The 18336-nt window shown below is 45.0% G+C and overlaps 1 protein-coding gene across 2 annotated transcripts; it reads right to left on the bottom strand.

The window, feature by feature from the left end:
• Nucleotides 1-12637: 12637 nt before the first annotated feature.
• On the bottom strand, nt 12638-17259 carry CFAP97D1 (CFAP97 domain containing 1). 2 transcript variants are annotated; one of them, XM_002827466.4, is made up of 6 exons: nt 16929-17238; nt 16326-16396; nt 15614-15732; nt 14188-14311; nt 13598-13654; nt 12977-13109 (listed from the first exon to the last, which is right to left on the bottom strand). In XM_002827466.4, exons 1-5 carry the CDS (start codon nt 17050-17052, stop codon nt 13598-13600), a joined length of 495 nt encoding a protein of 164 aa, XP_002827512.1. In that variant the 5' UTR covers nt 17053-17238; the 3' UTR covers nt 12977-13109. The 2 variants fall into 2 exon arrangements, with proteins under 2 accessions (XP_024090480.1, XP_002827512.1); XM_024234712.3 differs by lacking the exon at nt 14188-14311 and having other exon boundaries at nt 12638-13109; nt 16929-17259.
• Nucleotides 17260-18336: the final 1077 nt, after the last annotated feature.

Genomic DNA, 18336 nt, shown 5'->3' with positions numbered 1-18336 from the left:
TGCAGTACATCTGGTCCAGCCACAGCCTTGCATGGAGCTGGCATCTGTGCCAGCACCTGAGCTCCCCACCCCACCACAGCAGCCAGCATGCCTGGCTGTGCATAGTGGCCAGACCCTGCGCTCACTTGCCCACACACGCCTCGCCACTCCATGCCTGGCTCACCCCTGGCAGGTGTGGGATCTGGGCCTGTAGTGTGAGCTGAGCGCAGCCTGCTGGGCTGAGTGGGCAGAACAAGCCCAGCGGCCACAAGCAATACTCAGGCAGAAGGTGCCACTAGCCACAGAGGTTTCTGGCTGGCAAAGTGACACCCTAAGGATCCCGTGATAGAGTTACTAACATTTGTATCATCAGAGTCTTTGCAGGAAAGAAGAAAGTGTGAGACTGAAAAGTATTCAGAGAAATAATGGCTGAAAACTTCCCAAATCCGGTGGAAGACAAACACCTACAGATTCAAGAAGTTGATTGAGCTCCAAATAGAGAAAACAGTCCAAAGCCATACTGACACATCATAATTAACCTTCTAAAAACTGGAGATTAAGAAAAGAGAAATCTTTAAAACAGTCAGGGAGAAACAACCAGGAAGGAATGTTAATTCAAACTGTACTTTTTGCACTACCTGTAAAAGAAATGATGGAGGCCATCTGGAAGTGGTCCAACACTTATCAAGTGCTGAAAACAAAACTATCAATCTTGAATCCTGTTATCAGGTGAAACTGGCCTTCAGGAATAAAGGGAAAAATGAAGACATTCTCAGATGAAGAGAAACAGTTTGTTGAGACCTACCCTTAAAGAATGGCTAAAGGAAGCTCTCCAAACAGAAATAAATTAACAGGAGGCTGGGACCTAAGAAAAGGAAATAAGGTAGAAGGAAGGGAAGGGAAGGGGAGGGAAGGGGAGGGGAGGGGAGAGGAGGGGATGGGAGGGGGAAGAGAAGGAGGAGGGAAGGGAAGGGAAGAAGGAGGGAGGGAAAGAAAGAAACAACACAATACATAAAAATAGAAGTACAGATGCTCCTTGACTTATGATGAGGTTATGTTCCCAATAAATCCATGGTAAGTTGAAAAACATTCAAAGTCAAAAATACATTTAATACATCTAACCTGTCAAACATTATAGTTTAGCCAGGCCTAAATTAAATATGCTCAGAACACTTATATTAGCCTATAGTTGGGCAAAATTACCTAACATAAAGCCCATTTTATAATAAAGTATTGAATATGTCATGTTATCTGTTGAATACGGTACTGAAAGTGAACAACAGAAATGGTTGTATGGGTACTTAAAGTATGATTTCTACTGAATGTATATTGCTTTTGAACCATCATAAGGTTAAAAAAAAAAATCATGCCAGGCACGGTGGTTCACGCCTCTAATCCCAGCACTTTGGGAGGCCGAGGCGGGCAGATCACGAGGTCAGGAGATCGAGACCATCCTGGCTAACATGGTGAAACCCCATCTCTACTAAAACTACAAAAAATTAGCTGGGCATGGTGGCGGGCGCCTGTAGTCCCAGCTACTCGGGAGCCTGAGGCAGGAGAATAGCGTGAACCTGGGAGGCAGAGCTTGCAGTGAGCTGAGATCGCGCCACTGCACTCCAGCCTGGGCAACAGAGCGAGACTCCATCTCAAAAAAAAAAAAAAACATTTAAGTCAAACCATTGTAAGTCAGAGACTGTCTGTATCTGCTATCTGCAAGTATATGTTCCTTCAAACATGATGAGACAGGTAGGTTGAAAGTTAAAGGATAAAAGGTAATATAGCATGCAAACACTAATTTTAAGAAAGCAGTACTGAGTATGTTAATATCAGATAAAGTAAGTTCAGAGAAAGAAAATTACTAGGGACAAAGAGGGACATTATATAATAATAAAGAGATCTCACGTCTGTTATCTCAGTACTTTGGGAGGCCAACATGGGCAGATCGCTTGAGCCCAGGAGTTCGAGACCAGCCTGGGCAATATGGTGAAACCCCATCTCCACTAAAAAAAAAAATACAAAAATTAGCTGGGCACGGTGGTGCATGCCTGTAGTCCCAGCCACTTGGGAGACTGAGGTGGGAGGATTGCTTGAGCCCAGGGAGGTGGAAGTTGCAGTGAACTGAGATTACACTGCTGCACTCCAGCCTGGGTGACAGAATGAGACCCTGTCTCAAAAAAAAAAAAAAAAAAAATCAATAAATCAATCCACCAAAAATATATAGCAATCTTTAATGTGTATGTGCCAAACACCAGAGCTTCAAAATATATGAAGCAAAAACAGAGTTAAAAAGATAAATAGACAAATCCACAATTACAGTTGAGGATTTCAACACCCCACCCTTAGCAATTGATAGAACTACTAGAGAGAAAATCATCAGGATGTAGAACTGAACACCATCAACCAACAGGACCTAACTGATATTTATAGAACACTTTGCCCAATAACAGTGCAATACACATTCTTTTCAAATGTCCATAAAATATTCACCTTGATTAAAAAAAAACCTTAACAAATTTAAAAGAATTGAAATGATAGAGTATATTCTCTGGACATAATGGGATCAAATTAAAAATTAATAACAGAAAGATAACTGGAAAATCTCCAAACATTTGAAACTATAACTAATATAACCTGAGCAGTTCATGGGCTGGATCATGAAAAGCCTTGTATGCTCTATTTAAAGCTCCAGCCCATTATGCAAGAATGGCAAATCACTGAAGCCATTAAGCTCGAAAGTGATATGGATATATTTTTGCATTAGTAATACAAGTTGCAAATCACAAGTGCCTGAAATATGGCAGTAGCTCATATAGAGATTGAGACATAAGACTTGTAGCTTTAAGATCACCTCCATAGACCATACCCTGGGCAAGAGAGTGACTCTGTCTTTAAACAAACAAACAAACAAAAAAAACAAAGATATGTAGGAGGGGGATAGGAGGAAAGAGAAAGAATGAAGTAAAAGATGACCTCAGGTTTTTAACGTGGGTGTCTAGAAGAATGGTTGTTCCTCAAACTGAGATTAACTGGAACCAGTTAATAATGAATTTGTATTTAGGCATGTTTTTTTTTTAAGCTTTTTATTTTGAGATAACCGTAGATTCACATGCATGTAGGAAATAATACAGAGAGATCCTGTAAACTCCTTACCAGATTCCCCCAGTGGTAGCATAGTGCAAAACTATATGGTACAGTATCACAACAAGGATATTGACATTGATAGAGTCAAGATACAGAACAGTTTCATCATTGATATATTGGATTGTCATCAAAATAAAAATATCTTGCTCTGTCAAAGACCCTGAGGATGAAAAGACAAATTATAGACTGAAAGAAAAATACGTGCAAGGTGCATAGCAGGCAAAGGACTTATTTCTATAATATGTAAATAACTTTCAAAATTTGCTACTTAAAAAATCAGGCCAGGTGTGGTGGCTCATGCCTGTAATCCCAGCACTTTGGGAGGCCAAGGCAGGTGGATCACCTGAGGTCAGGAATTTGAGACCAGCCAGGCCAACATGGTGAAACCCTGTCTCTACTAAAAATATAAAAATTAGCCGGGCCTGGTGGTGCATGCTTGTAATCCCAGCTACTCAGGAGGCTGAGGCAGGAGAATCGCTTGAACCCCGGAGGTGGAGGTTGCAGTGAGCCAAGATTGTGCCACTGCACTCCAGCCTGGGCAACAGAGCAAGACTCTGTCTCAAAAAAAAAAAAAAAAATCAAATTAGGAAATGAGCAAAAGACATGCACAGGCATTTCACTGAAGAGGATATACAGATGAGATTTCACCACACACGTATCAGAATGGCTAAAATAAAAAAAAAAGTGATAACATCAAATGTTGGTGAGGATGTGGAGAAACTGGATCACTCATCCATTGTTGGTGGGAATATAAAATGGTATAGCTGCTCTGGAAAATTGTTTCTGTCAGGCCTCTGAGCCCTAGCCAAGCCATCGCATCCCCTGTGACTTGCACATATATGCCCAGATGGCCTGAAGTAACTGAAGAATCACAAAAGAAGTGAATATGCCCTGCCCCACCTTAACTGAAGACATTCCACCACAAAAGAAGTGTAAATGGCCGGTCCTTGCCTTAAGTGATGACATTACCTTGTGAAAATCCTTTTCCTGGCTCATCCTGGCTCAAAAAGCACCCCCACTGAGCACCTTGCGACCCCCACTCCTGCCCGCCAGAGAACAAACCTCCTTTGACTGTAATTTTCCTTTACCTACCCAAATCCTATAAAACGGCCTCACCCTTATCTCCCTTCGCTGACTCTCTTTTTGGACTCAGCCCACCTGCAACCAGGTGAAATAAACAGCCATGTTGCTCACACAAAGCCTTTTTGGTGGTCTCTTCACATGGACACGCATGAAATTTGGTGCCATGACTTGGATCGGGGGACCTCCCTTGGAAGATCAGTCCCCTGTCCTCCTACTCTTTGCTCCGTGAGAAAGATCCACCTACGACCTCAGGTCATCAGACCGACCAGCCCAAGAAACATCTCACCAATTTCAAATCCAGTAAGCGGCCTTTTTTACTCTCTTTTCCAACCTCCCCCACTATCCCTTAACCTCTTTCTCCCTTCAATCTTGGCACCACACTTCAATCTCTCCCTTCTCTTAATTTCAATTCCTTTCATTTTCTGGTAGAGACAAAGGAGACATGTTTTATTTGTGGACCCAAAACTCCAGCACCAGTCACGGACTGGGAAGGCAGCCTTCCCTTGGTGTTTAATCATTGCAGGGATGCCTCTCTGATTATTCATCCACATTTCAAAGGTGTCAGACCATGCAGGGACGCCTGCCTTGATCCTTCACCCTTAGCGGCAAGTCCCGCTTTTCTGGGGAAGGGGCAAGTACCCCAACCCCTTCTCTCCTTGTCTCTACCCCTTCTCTGCTTTTCTGGGGGAGGGGCAAGTACCCCTCAACCCCTTCTCCTTCACCCTTAGCGGCAAGTCCTGCTTTTCTAGGGGAGGGGCAAGTACCCCCAACCCCTTCTCCTTCACTCTTAGCGGCAAGTCCCGCTTTTCTGGGGGAGGGGCAAGTACCCCCAACCCCTTCTCCTTCACTCTTAGCGGCAAGTCCCGCTTTTCTAGAGGAGGGGCAAGTACCCCAACCTTGTATCTCTGTGCCCCAATCCCTTATTTCCGTGCCCCAATCTTGTATCTCTGTGCCCCAATCCCTTATTTCCACACCCCAACCTCTTATATCTCTGCACCCCAATCCCTTATTTCCATGCCCCAACCTCTTATCTCTGTGCCCCAATCCCTTATCTCTGTGCCACGACCCCTTATTTCCATGCCCTGACCCTTATTTCTGTACCCGACCCCTTATTTCTGTGCCCCATCCCTTATTTCCATGCCCTGACCTCTTATCTCTGTGCCCCGATCCCTTATTTCCGTGCCCCAACCTCTTATTTCTGTGCCCCGACCCCTTATTTCCATGTCCCGACCCCTTATTTCTGCACCCCATCCCTTATTTCTGTGCCCCAACCTCTTATCTCTGCACCCCAACCCCTTTTCCCACTTTTCTGGAAAGTAAGAACCCCCGAACCCCTTCCCTCTGTTTCTCTACTCTCTCTTTTCTCTAGGCTTGCTTCCTTCACTATGGGCAACCTTCCACCCTCCATTCCTCCTTCTACTCCTTTGGCCTGTGTTCTCAAAAACTTAAAACCTCTTCAACTCACACCTGACCTCAAACCTAAATGCCTTATTTTCTTCCGCAATGCCGCTTGACCCCAATACAAACTCGACAGTAGTTCCAAATAGCCAGAAAATGGCACTTTGAATTTTTCCATCCTGCAAGTTCTAAATAATTCTTGTCGTAAAATAGGCAAACGGTCTGAGGTGCCTGACGTCCAGGCATTCTTTTACACATCAGTCCCTTCCTAGTCTCTGTGCCCTGTGCAACTCGTCCCAAATCTTCCTTCTTTCCCTCCTGCCTGTCCCCTCAGTACCAACCCCAAGTGTCGCTGAGTCTTTCTAATCTTCCTTTTCTACAGACCCATCTGACCTCTCCCTTCCTCCCCAGGCTGCTCCTCGCCAGGCCGAGCTAGGTCCCAATTCTTCCTCAGCCTCCGCTCCTCCACCCTATAATCTTTTTATCGCCTCCCCTCCTCACACTTGGTCCGGCTTACAGTTTCGTTCCGTGACTAGCCCTCCCCCACCTGTCCAGCAATTTACTCTTAAAAAGGTGGCTGGAGCCAAAGGCATAGTCAAGGTTAATGCTCCTTTTTCTTTATCCCAAATCAGAAGCGTTTAGGCTCTTTTTCATCAAATATAAAAACCCAGCCCAGTTCATGGCTCGTTCGGCAGCAACCCTGAGACACTTTACAGCCCTACACCCTAAAAGGTCAAAAGGCCATCTTATTCTCAACATACATTTTATTACCCAATCTGCTCCCGACATTAAATAAAACTCCAAAAATTAGAATCTGGCCCTCAAACCCCACAACAGGACTTAGTTAACCTCGCCTTCAAGGTGTACAATAATAGAGTAGAGGCAGCCAAGTAGCAATGTATTTCTGAGTTGCAATTCCTTGCCTCCACTGTGAGACAAACCCCAGCCACGTCTCTAGCACACAAGAAATTCCAAATGCCTGAACTGCAGCGGCCAGGCGTTCCTCCAGAACCTCCTCCCCCAGGAGCTTGCTACAAGTGCCAAAAATCTGGCCACTGAGCCAAGGAATGCCCGCAGCCCGGGATTCCTCCTAAGCCGTGTCCCATCTGTGTAGGACCCCACAGAAAATTGGACTGTTCAACTCACCTGGTAGCCACTTCCAGAGCCCCTAGAACTCTGGCCCAAGGCTCTCTGACTCCTTCTCAGATCTTCTCAGCTTAGCAGCTGAAGACTGACACTGTCCGATCGCCTCAGAAGCCCCCTAGACCATCACGGATGCCAAGCTTCAGGTAACTCTCACAGTGGAGGGTAAGTCTGTCTCCTTCTTAGTCAATATGGAGGCTACCCACTCCACATTACCTTCTTTTCAAGGGCCTGTTTCCCTTGCCTCCATAACTGCTGTAGGTATTGACGGCCAGGCTTCTAAACCTCTTAAAACTCCCCAACTCTGGTGCCAACTTAGACAATACTCTTTTAAGCACTCCTTTTTAGTTATCCCCACCTGCCCAGTTCCCTTATTAGGCTGAGACACTTTAACTAAATTATCTGCTTCCCTGACTATTCCTAGACTACAGCTATATCTCATTGCCGCCCTTCTTCCCAATCCAAAGCCTCCTTTGCGTCCTCCTCTTGTATCCCCCCACCTTAACCCACAAGTATAAGATACCTCTACTCCCTCCTTGGCGACCGATCATGCACCCCTTACCATCTCATTAAAACCTAATCACCCTTACCCCACTCAATGCCAATATCCCATCCCGCAGCACGCTTTAAAAAGATTAAAGCCTGTTATCACTCGCCTGCTACAGCATGGCCTTTTAAAGCCTATAAACTCTCCTTACAATTCCCCCATTTTACCTGTCCTAAAACCAGACAAGCCTTACAAGTTAGTTCAGAATCTGCCCCTTATCAACCAAATTGTTTTGCCTATCCACCCCGTGGTGCCAAACCCATATACTCTCCTATCCTCAATACCTCCCTCCACAACCCATTATTCTGTTCTAGATCTCAAACATGCTTTCTTTACTATTCCTTTGCACCCTTCATCCCAGCCTCTCTTTGCTTTCACTTGGACTGACCCTGACACCCATCAAGCTCAGCAAATTCCCTAGGCTGTACTGCCGCAAAGCTTCACAGACAGCCCCCATTACTTCAGTCAAGCCCAAATTTCATCCTCATCTGTTACCTATCTCGGCATAATTCTCATAAAACACACGTGCTTTCCCTGCTGATCATGTCCGATTAATCTCCCAAACCTCAATCCCTTACAAAACAACAACTCCTTTCCTTCCTAGGCATAGTGTGGTCAGAATTCTCACACAAGAGCCAGGACCGCACCCTGTAGCCTTTCTGTGCAAACAACTTGACCTTACTGTTTTAGCCTAGCCCTCATGTCTGCGTGCAGTGGCTGCCGCTGCTTTAATACTTTTAGAGGCCCTAAAAATCACAATGTTCAACTCACTCTCTATATTTCTCATAACTTCCAAAATCTATTTTCTTCCTCATACCTGATGCATATACTTTCTGCTCCCCAGCTCCTTCAGCTGTACGCACTCTTTGTTAAGTCCCACAATTACCATTGTTCCTGGCCCGGACTTCAATCCGGCCTCCCACATTATTCCTGATACCACACCTGACCCCCATGACTGTATCTCTCTGATCCACCTGACATTCACCCCATTTCCCCAAATTTCCTTCTTTCCTGTTCCTCACCCTGATCATGCTTGATTTATTGATGGCGGTTCCACCAGGCCTAATCGCCACACACCAGCAAAGGCAGGTTATGCTTTAGTACAAGCCACTAGCCCGCCTCTTAGAACCTCTCATTTCCTTTCCATCGTGGAAATCTATCCTCAAGGAAATAACTTCTCAGTGTTCCATCTGCTATTCTACTACTCCTCAGGGATTATTCAGGCCCCCTCCCTTCCCTACACATCAAGCTCGAGGATTTGCCCCCGCCCAGGACTGGCAAATTAGCTTTACTCAACGTGCCCTGAGTCAGATAACTAAAATACCTCTTAGTCTAGGTAGATACGTTCACTGGATAGGTAGAGGCCTTTCCTACAAGGTCTGAGAAGGCCACCGCAGTCATTTCTTCCCTTCTGTCAGACATAATTCCTCTGTTTAGCCTTCCCACCTCAATACAGTCTGATAACAGATGAGCCTTTATTAGTCAAATCAGCCAAGCAGTTTTTCAGGCTCTTAGTATTCAGTGAAATCTTTATATCCCGTATGGTCCTCCGTCTTCAAGAAAAGTAGAATGGACAAAAGATCTTTTAAAAACACACTTCACCAAGCTCAGCCACCAACTTAAAAAGGACTGGACAATACTTTTACCACTTTCCCTTCTCAGAATTCAGGCCTGTCTTCAGAATGCTACAGGGTACAGCCCATTTAAGCTCCTGTATAGACGCTCCTTTTTATTAGGCCCCAGTCTCATTCCAGACACCAGACCAACTTAGACTGTGCCCCAAAAAAACTGGTCATCCCTACTATCTTCTGTCTAGTCATACTCCTATTCACCGTTCTCAACTACTCATACATGCCCTGCTCTTGTTTACACTGCCAGTTTACACTGTTTTTCCAAGCCATCACAGCTGAAATCTCCTGGTGCTATCCCCAAGCTGCCACTCTAAACTCTTGAAGTAAATAAATAATCTTTGCTGGCAAGACTATGCTGAATCTCCTTAGGCACTCTCTAATCAGATATCCTGAGTCGTCCCAATTCTTAGACCTTTTATACCTGTTTTTCTCCTTCTGTTATTCCATTTAGTTTCTCAATTCATCCAAAATCGTATCCAGGCCATCACCAATCATTCTATACGACAAATGTTTCTTCCAGCATCCCCACAATATCACCCCTTACCACAAGACCTCCCTTCAGCTTAATCTCTCCCACTCTAGGTTCCCACGCCGCCCCTAATCCCGCTTGAAGCAGCCATGAGAAACATCGCCCATTCTCTCTCCATACCACCCCGTGAAAATTTTCGCCACCCCAACACTTCAACACTATTTTGTTTTATTTTTCTTATTAATATAAGAAGGCAGGAATGTCAGGCCTCTGAGCCCAAGCCAGGCCATCGCATCCCCTGTGACTTGCATGTATACACCCAGATGGCCTGAAGTAACTGAAGAATCACAAAAGAAGTGAATATGCCCTGCCCCACCTTAACTGATGACATTCCACCACAAAAGAAGTGTAAATGGCCAGTCCTTGCCTTAAGTGATGACATTACCTTGTGAAAGTCCTTTTCCTGGCTCATCCTGGCTCAAAAAGCTCCCCCACTGAGCACCTTGCGACCCCCACTCCTGCCCGCCAGAGAACAAACCTCCTTTGACTGTAATTTTCCTTCACCTACCCAAATCCTATAAAACGGCCCCACCCTTATCTCCCTTCACTGACTCTCTTTTCGGACTCAGCCCGCCTGCACCCAGGTGAAATAAATAGCCATGTCGCTCACACAAAGCTTGTTTGGTGGCCTCTTCACATGGACGCGCATGAAAGTTTCGTAATTCCTTTTAAAACTAAAATTGGACTTACCATACAACACAGCAATTGTACTCTTGGGCATTTATTCCAGAGAAAACATATTTTTGTGCAGAACCTTGCACACAAATATTCACAGCAGTTTCACGTATAATATTCAGGCCAGGTGTGGTGGCTCACGCCTGTAATCCCCGCACTTTGGGAGGCTGAGGCAGGCGGATCACAAGGTTAGGAGTTCAAGACCAGCCTGGCCAATATGGTGACACACTTTCTCTACTAAAAATAAAAAATTAGCCAGGTGTGGTGGCACGTGCCTGTAGTCCCAGCTACTTGGGAGGATGAGACAGGAGAATTGCTTGAACCTGGGAGGCGGAGGTTGCAGTGAGCCGAGATCGTGCCACTGCACTCCAGCCTGGGCAACAGAATGAGACTTCATCTCAAAATAATAATAATACTACTACTAATAATAATAGTTTGAAAAATTAGAAACAACCCCAATGTCCTTTGATGGATGTATGGTTAAATATATTGTAGTACGTCCATACCATGGAATACTACTCAGCAATAAAAAGGCACACACAACTTGGATGAACATCAAGGAAATTATCCTGAGTGAAAAAAGCCAATCTCAAAAGGATGGACATACATTGCATGATGCCATTTACATAATACCGTGAACTAACAGAGAGGTGGAAAACAGATTGTGATTGCCAAGAGTTAGGCTTGAGGGTCTGAGGTGACTGTGGCTAAAGGATGGCACAAGAGTGTCTTTTGATAATAGTGCTTTTAAGTATCTCGAATGTGGTTGTGGTTACACAAAGCTATACATGTGGGAAAAACCGCATGGAGCTATACATATATGTTCGAAAATGAGTGCATGTATAACTGATGAAACCTGCATAGGTTCCATGCATCATCCCAATGTCAGTTTCCTGGTTTTGATATTGTACTCCAGTTATGCAAGATGCTAACATTGGTGGAGACTGGGTGAAGGGTGCAGGAGGCCTCCGTGTTCCTTTATGTGTAACTACCTGTGAATTTTCATTATTTCAAAATAGAAAGTTTAAAAAGTCAGTGCGATGGTTAATTTAAGGTGCCAACTTGACTGAATAGAAACCTGGTAAATCATTATTTTTGGGTGTGTCTGTGAGTGTTTCCAAGGGAGATTAGCATGTAAGTCTGAGTGAACTATGTGGGAAGATCCACTCTCAATGTGGAGAGGCATCATCCAACTTGTTGTGGGTTCAGAGAGAACAAAAACAGGCAAGAGGCGAATATGTCAATCTATCTACTGGAACTAGAATACACTCTTCCTCTCCTGTTCTGGGACAACAACTCTAGGCTCCTTGGCCTTTGTACTCCAAGACTCACACCAGCACCCTTGTCCCCCTTGTGGGTTCTCAGCCTTTGGCCTCGAACTGAGAGTTACACCACCTTCTTCTTGGTTCTGAGATTTTTGGGCTTGGACCAAGCCATGCTACCCGCATCCCAGTGAGGTGGGAGGCAGGCCTTGACTCCAGAGGCGGGGCTTGGACACAGGATCCAACTGAGGACTAGCTAAAACAGGAAAGGGGTGGAAGCAGCTTTCCATAAGACACTCCCACTAGTGTGCCATGTCAGTTTACCATTACCATAGCAACACCTAGGAGTTATCACCCCTTTCCAGGGCAATGACCCAAGGACCCAAAAATTACTATCCTTTCCTATAGGCCAGACATGGTGGCTCACGCCTGTAATCCGAGCACTTTGAGAGGCTGAGGTGGGCGGATCACAATGTCAGGAGTTCAAGACCAGCCTGGCCAATATGGTGAAACCTCGTCTCTACTAAAAATACAAAAATTAGCTGGGCGTGGTGGTGCGTGCCTGTAGTCTCAGCTACTTGGGAGGCTGAGGCAGGAGAATTGCTTCAACCCAGGAGGCGGAGGTTGCAGTGAGCTGAGATCACACCATTGCACTCCAGCCTGGGTGACAGAGTGAGACTCCATCTCAAAAAAAAAAAAAATTACTACTCCTTCACTAGAATTTCTGCACAAACCGCTCCTTAATCTACATGTAATTAAAAGTACGTATAACTATGACTGCAAAACTCTCTGCCTTTGGGGTAGCCCTGTTCTGCAGGAGCAGTCATGGAGCTATAACACTGCCGGAGCTGTAACACTGCTGCTTCAATAAAACTGTCTTCTTCTACCCTACCACTGGCTCACCCTTAAATTCTTTCCTGGGTGAAGCCAAGAACCCTCACAGGCTAAGCCCCACTTTGGGGGTTGTCTGCCCTGCTCCACCAGGGTCTCCAGCTTGCAGATGGCCTGTGGTGGGACTTCTTTAGCTTCCCTGATCTTGTGAGCCAATTCCCCAAATAAATCCTCTCCTCTCCTCTCTCTCTCTCTCTCACTCTCTGTCCTATTGAGTTTGTCTCTTTGGCAAATGCTCACTAATATAGTTGGGCTGAAAACTAGCATGACCAGTCGTAGCAGGCCTGCAACATTGTCTCACCGTATGTTTTGAGACATTTTCACTGCTGCTGCTCCCTATAAATGAACAGAGTCCATGGAAACTTCAATGAGGCATTCTTTTCCGATTGTGTGTATTCACAGAGGAACTAATGGCATTTGTTCCTTGTGTTTTCTGAACGTTGATGTTGTCATGTGATTTTGTTTTCCATTTTGACAGTGCTGTACTTGTGGCTGGATGATCTCACCCCAGCTTTTCTTCTTCCATGGGATGGTGATGATGGTGTATGTTTTAAAGAGTTCTCTCAGATTTCTCTCTCTCTTTCTCTCGTTAAAACTTCTTTTCATAGTCCCAAATAAAAATGCTCATTGCATCTTTCCTTCTGCCTGCCCCATTTTGGAATGAGAACGTAAAGCCTTTGAGTCCCCTAAATGTAACTTATTCATTTTATGTTCCAAGCTTTATTGAAGCATCTGAAGATGGAGCATTCAGCCACTCAGGAGTGTCTTGAGATTCTAAGCAGCCAAGAAATCCTAGGGCCTTCTCTTGTATCTTTTCCATGGTGAGTAACCTTGTATTCAGTGGAGAAGAGAGAAGGAGACACATCAATTATACAGAACTATTCTTTGGAACGCCTGAATGTCCATTTATCCTTCTCCCTTGGGTGGGGGAAATCACTTAGTCATTACTAATAATGTTAAATAATACAAAATGACAACATGCCGGTACTTTTGAATACTGACAGAGACCTGGAATGTAACTTTGGCACAACTTTAAAGCCACAGGTCTTCCAGTTTATGTCTTATTGGAACAAATCACTTCCCCTTAGACTCCCACAAAGCCTCAAAGACGATGACAAAAGACAATGTCATTTCCTTCTTGTATGGAGAGAAGAAATAAAGTCAGAGAGCCCCAGGTTTCCCGAATGGAGGACTAGTCAAATTATATGAGAAGAGCAAAATCTGTCTCCTTAACTGGGCCTCTCATTCACCATTTATGGGGTTCTCAGGGCTTTGGTATCAGCTGTGGTCACAATGTTTGATAGTAAGAGAGACATACCTATTCATTTTGGGAGAGAAGATATCTCGTGGTATTTCTGATATAGCGCCTTGAATTCTTGAAGGAAAAAAATTGGTTTATGTCAATGCCAGGGCATTGGTGCTATTACTGAAGTTCTAAATCCCAGGGATGACTTAGAAAAGATTTAAAGACCAAAGTCGGTAAGTGGAGGTTTTTTAAAACACCACAGATGGTTTCCCCTCCCCTGGCCTTTTTAAGGGTCATTCCTAAATGAAGCAAACCAACCGCATACTGACTGAATCTTATACCCTTCATCCTTGTACATTCAGCCTTTCTTAATGAATTAAGGGGTGAGGGAAGATGCTACTAGATTATTTTTCTGAAACTGACACATAATTGTTATGTTATGAAACTGACACATAATAGCCTTGCTACCAAGCTGTTTTAGCTGTTTGTTTGATTGTTTGTGCCTATTAGCTTTATTTGCTTTGGATGGTTTCTCTTTTAACGACTGTTACATTTCATGTGATCTGACTCTAGCTGTTTAGGGATCTTTCTGAGACTGTCTCTAGGCTGAACACGGACAAACTCTGTGTGTGACTGGGAGTATAACATGAGTGCCCACGTGCCTGCCAGTCTATCTCAGATGCCCTGCGGTCATAGTGGGGTTTGCGATCAACAAGCCTCTTCAGAATGCCCTGGTTTTCCATGGTGATTCTCACTAGCTCGCGGTTCCTTGCTTCTCTGTTTAAGCTGAAAAACACAAAACCCCAAGATGGGTGAAGAAGAAAATGCTCATCTTGACGAATGGGGGAGATGAAGTCATGAGATCGTAAATGCCAGACTGTCTAAGTGCAGGGAGTAAACTGTCCTGCTGAGCCCACAGGCCCCTGGGGCAGCCTGTTGGTTCACACTGCACTCGGGGAAACATGCTCCGCATTCGCAGGTTTATATCAGTGGTCCTCAACCCTGTTGCCCATGAGAAGATTCTATTTCATTGATCTGAGGTGAACCGTGCACACTGACATTTTGTTAAAATTCCCCAAGGATTATAGTGTAAAACCAGGATTGAGAACTTCTGGTTGGGGGAAGGTCTCCCTGTGGATAAATCACAAATGGCTGGTGACAAGTTTTGGGTCACCTCACTCCTCTCAGCTTTCAACTTATACCAGAATATACCAGGATATAGAATGGCATCTTGCCCATCTCCTCCCCACCAGCAAATTCTTTCTCTTGCACGCGCTTCTTTTGTATCCCTAATCACACTGCATTGTCATTATTTCCATAAATATCTCCCCTATAAGACCTTGAGTTCTTTGAGGTAAGGAAATATACATCTCATTTCATCTTTATTATTCCTGGTACCTAGCACATAGCAGTTGTTCAGGAAAGATTTCTGGAACTGATTTTAACAATGTCACATCATAGCCCCAGCCACGGTGCTATGGTCCAGATGCCTGTGTCCCCCAAAATTCTTATGTTCAAATCCTAAGCACTAAGGTGATGGCATTAGGGGGTGGGCCTTTGAGAGCTGATTAGATCACCCTAATGGAATTAGTGTCCTTATGAAAGAAGCCTGAGAGAACCCCCTTGCTCCTTCCGCCATGTGAGGTTACAGTGAAAAGATGGCTGTCTATGAAGCAGGCCCTCATCAGATCCCGAATTTACTGGCACCTTGATCTTTGGACTTCCTTGCCTCTAGAACTATGAGAAATAAATTTTTGTTGTTTATAAGCCACCAGTTTATAGCATTTTGCTATAACACCCTATAATGGACTAAGACGCATGGCCACCATTTTATAAAAGTAGGCAGTGCATTCTTGTGACACACTGAATAGGACTCTGAAAAGTCTCTTAGATGAAATAAAAGCTCTTTAATGCTAGAGAAACGTCCCCATTTTTAAAGTTTTCATTCTGTGTAACATGGTCTGTTTGGTTCTCTCTCAAGATAACTTCCCTTAAGTACTCCTCTGGCTTGGGAAAACCTCACACTAAAACCCAAGAGGAAAGCCAATTTTGACTTTTCAAAACTGAAATGAAGACAAAGAACATTACCTCTTGGAAAAATATTCATTCCAGCAATCCACCTTGGCAGGGCCACGATGGGCATTTGCGATTTTCTGACACAGTTGCTTGTTTTCATACTCGATTTTGTTGATTTTCTTTTGTTCACCCTGGTAAGAAACCACACCTCACCATGGTGACACCATCAGTGCACTGCCCCAACACACAATGACTTAGTGTCCCCCTCCTCTGAGATCGTGGAAAAGGGGTGCATTGAAGGCCACAGTGGAGACTGGGAGCAGAACTTAAAAGACTGGGCGGCTGGGCGCGGTGGCTCACGCCTGTAATCCCAGCACTTTGGGAGGCTGAGGCAGGCGGATCACGAGGTCAGGAGACTAAGACCATCCTGGCCAACACGGTGAAACCCTGTCTCTACTAAAAATATGAAAAATTAGCTGGGCATGGTGCCACATGCCTGTAATCCCAGCTACTTCAGAGGCTGAGGCAGGAGAATTGCTTGAATCTGGGAGGCGGAGGTTGCAGTGAGCCGAGATTGTGCACTCCAGCCTGGGCAACAGAGCGAGACTCCGTCTCAGGGGAAAAAAAAAAAAAAGACTGGGGGTGACTTGTGGGGAGGAGGAGTATTAACAAATCTTTGAGTAGATGGGTATTTAGAAGGCTCTGGGAAATTGAACCTCTTTAGGAAACAGACTGGAAGTCAATAAAACACATCTGCACATCTGCAAGCAGCAAGAAAAAATACCTGTAGTTTGCTCAATTTTAAAATGTGATTTGTGTGCGCCACTGGAGGTTTGGTATCAACAGTAGGCTTCACTAGAGAAGGGGGATAAAAGGGAACAATGTTACATCACAGGAATTCCAGTAGCGGCCTCAGAAAACCAGCACCAGACAATGTCCTTGACTAATGAACAATTTTGAATTAGGACCTTAATGCGACTCAGGAAGTTTGGTTTGATTTATCAGATGAACATCTCTGGAGAGTTTTGAGCAGAAACAAAAGAATAGTGACAGTAAAATTTACAGAGATAAATGTCCTTTTAATCCAATGAAAGAGCCTCTCTTCCAATCTTTTTCCAATATTATTAGCCTGTCTATTGGCTTCTAAAGTCTTATCCTCTTTCTAACGTACTTCGGCTTTAAGGAGTTTAAAGGAGTATTTCCATCCAGTGAACTCCCTGGTGGAAGATACATTTTGTTATTGGTGTTAATGCCCTCTTCCCCAAACTCAGCAGATAAGGCCATATCATCCCAAAGCTGTGACCTGGTCTGGTTTACTGTCGATCTCTTTATGGGGTACCATTCCAAAATCCCTAATAGCAGTGTCCAGCCCAAACTGCCCACATACCTATTTGTATTCTATTCTTGTGAGATACGTAGTGGCCAAAGTCCAGTTTCTTTCTGAAGGTTGTGCTTTGCCTGTGATTAGAGACGATAACAGGGTAGGCCAGATAATCCAGGGAATTGTTCATCTTCTCTTCCTAGTCTCACTTCAGAAATGAGGTACCCAGACTCCTGTGTGACGTGCCTAGCTGTCCCCATGACAAGCTGTCATAGTTACCCAGTTATGACATCAGGGACAGGTCCCGGGAAGGGAGTAGGAGCAGCAGAGCATGGCTGGCTGCCTCTGGGCTTGTGTTTTTAATGCTAACCTAGGCTCAAGTCAAGATGAAGGTCAAGGAACTCGAAAGCTTTCCCACCTGCTTAGAATGCAGATGCTGCCAGCCAACACCAGAAGGAAAGAAGTGGTGCACTGGGAGGGGTGGGCAGGCACGGGGTGGGGTGAGGGATACAGAAATTCCAGCCTTGGTTACACATCTTGGGCTATCAGCTAAGTAGTCTCCACTGCAACAGCTCCCCTGAAGGTGCAAGACCACAAGTTTCGGGGGAGGAGAAAGTTGACCCTAATGATAATCTGATCCAATTCCTTTTGCAAATGAGGAAACTGAAGGCCACAGCAGCAGCAATGTTACTCAGGAACAAAGTTGGTGGCAGGGCTAGGCTCAGGATGTGGGGTTCCTGAATTCAAGGCCAAATTTGCCCTTTTGCAGGAAGGGAACTGCCAGTTTTTCATGGCAGTAGGGGAGGGCGGCTTTCCTCCAGTACAGAGACTATCTTTTGTACTTACTGGGAGTTCAGGAAATGCTGAGTGGCTTATGGTGGGCTGGCATCTGCTCCAGGAAGGGCTGCAGGAGTCTGATTTATCTCCACCCCAGCACAGGGTATAGCACCCACTGGGTGCTCAACGCATTTGTTGATGGACCAACACTTATTGAGTGCTTGCCATGCAGTGCTGGGTGCCTTCTTTGAATGTCACGTTTAACCCTTCCAGCAACCTTAGAATTAGGTACTATTACTATCCCCCCCCACTTTTTTTTTTTTTTTTTTCTGCAAACAGGCTCAGGTTAAGTAATTCCTCAGAATTCCAAACCTGACTGCTTTTAAGCACGGCGATGACTGACAATGAATGTTGAAAGCAGATGCGCCCCAGAGTAGGGCTTCTTAGACTTTGACCTTCGTAGGGACTTCCTGGGGTCCGTAAAATGTCCACTCCGATCCAGCAGGGCTGGGCTGGGACGGGGATTCTGTCAAGCGCCTGGGTGGTGCCTCCACAGCAGGGAGCCACTCACGAGCCGAACCCGGCGGTCCGTGTAATCCTGAAAGACTGAAGCGACCCCTAGGTGTACCCCCGCCACAGAAATGTTTATTGGGCCCTGCATTTAATTCAGGGAAGGAAGTTACCGCGCTTCCCAGTT

The sequence above is a fragment of the Pongo abelii genome, chromosome 19 (assembly GCF_028885655.2).
Source record: "Pongo abelii isolate AG06213 chromosome 19, NHGRI_mPonAbe1-v2.0_pri, whole genome shotgun sequence".
NCBI classification, from domain to species: Eukaryota; Metazoa; Chordata; class Mammalia; order Primates; family Hominidae; genus Pongo; species Pongo abelii.
Note: the sequence above shows the minus strand (reverse complement) of the source record. Positions and strands in the feature narration are given on the sequence as shown.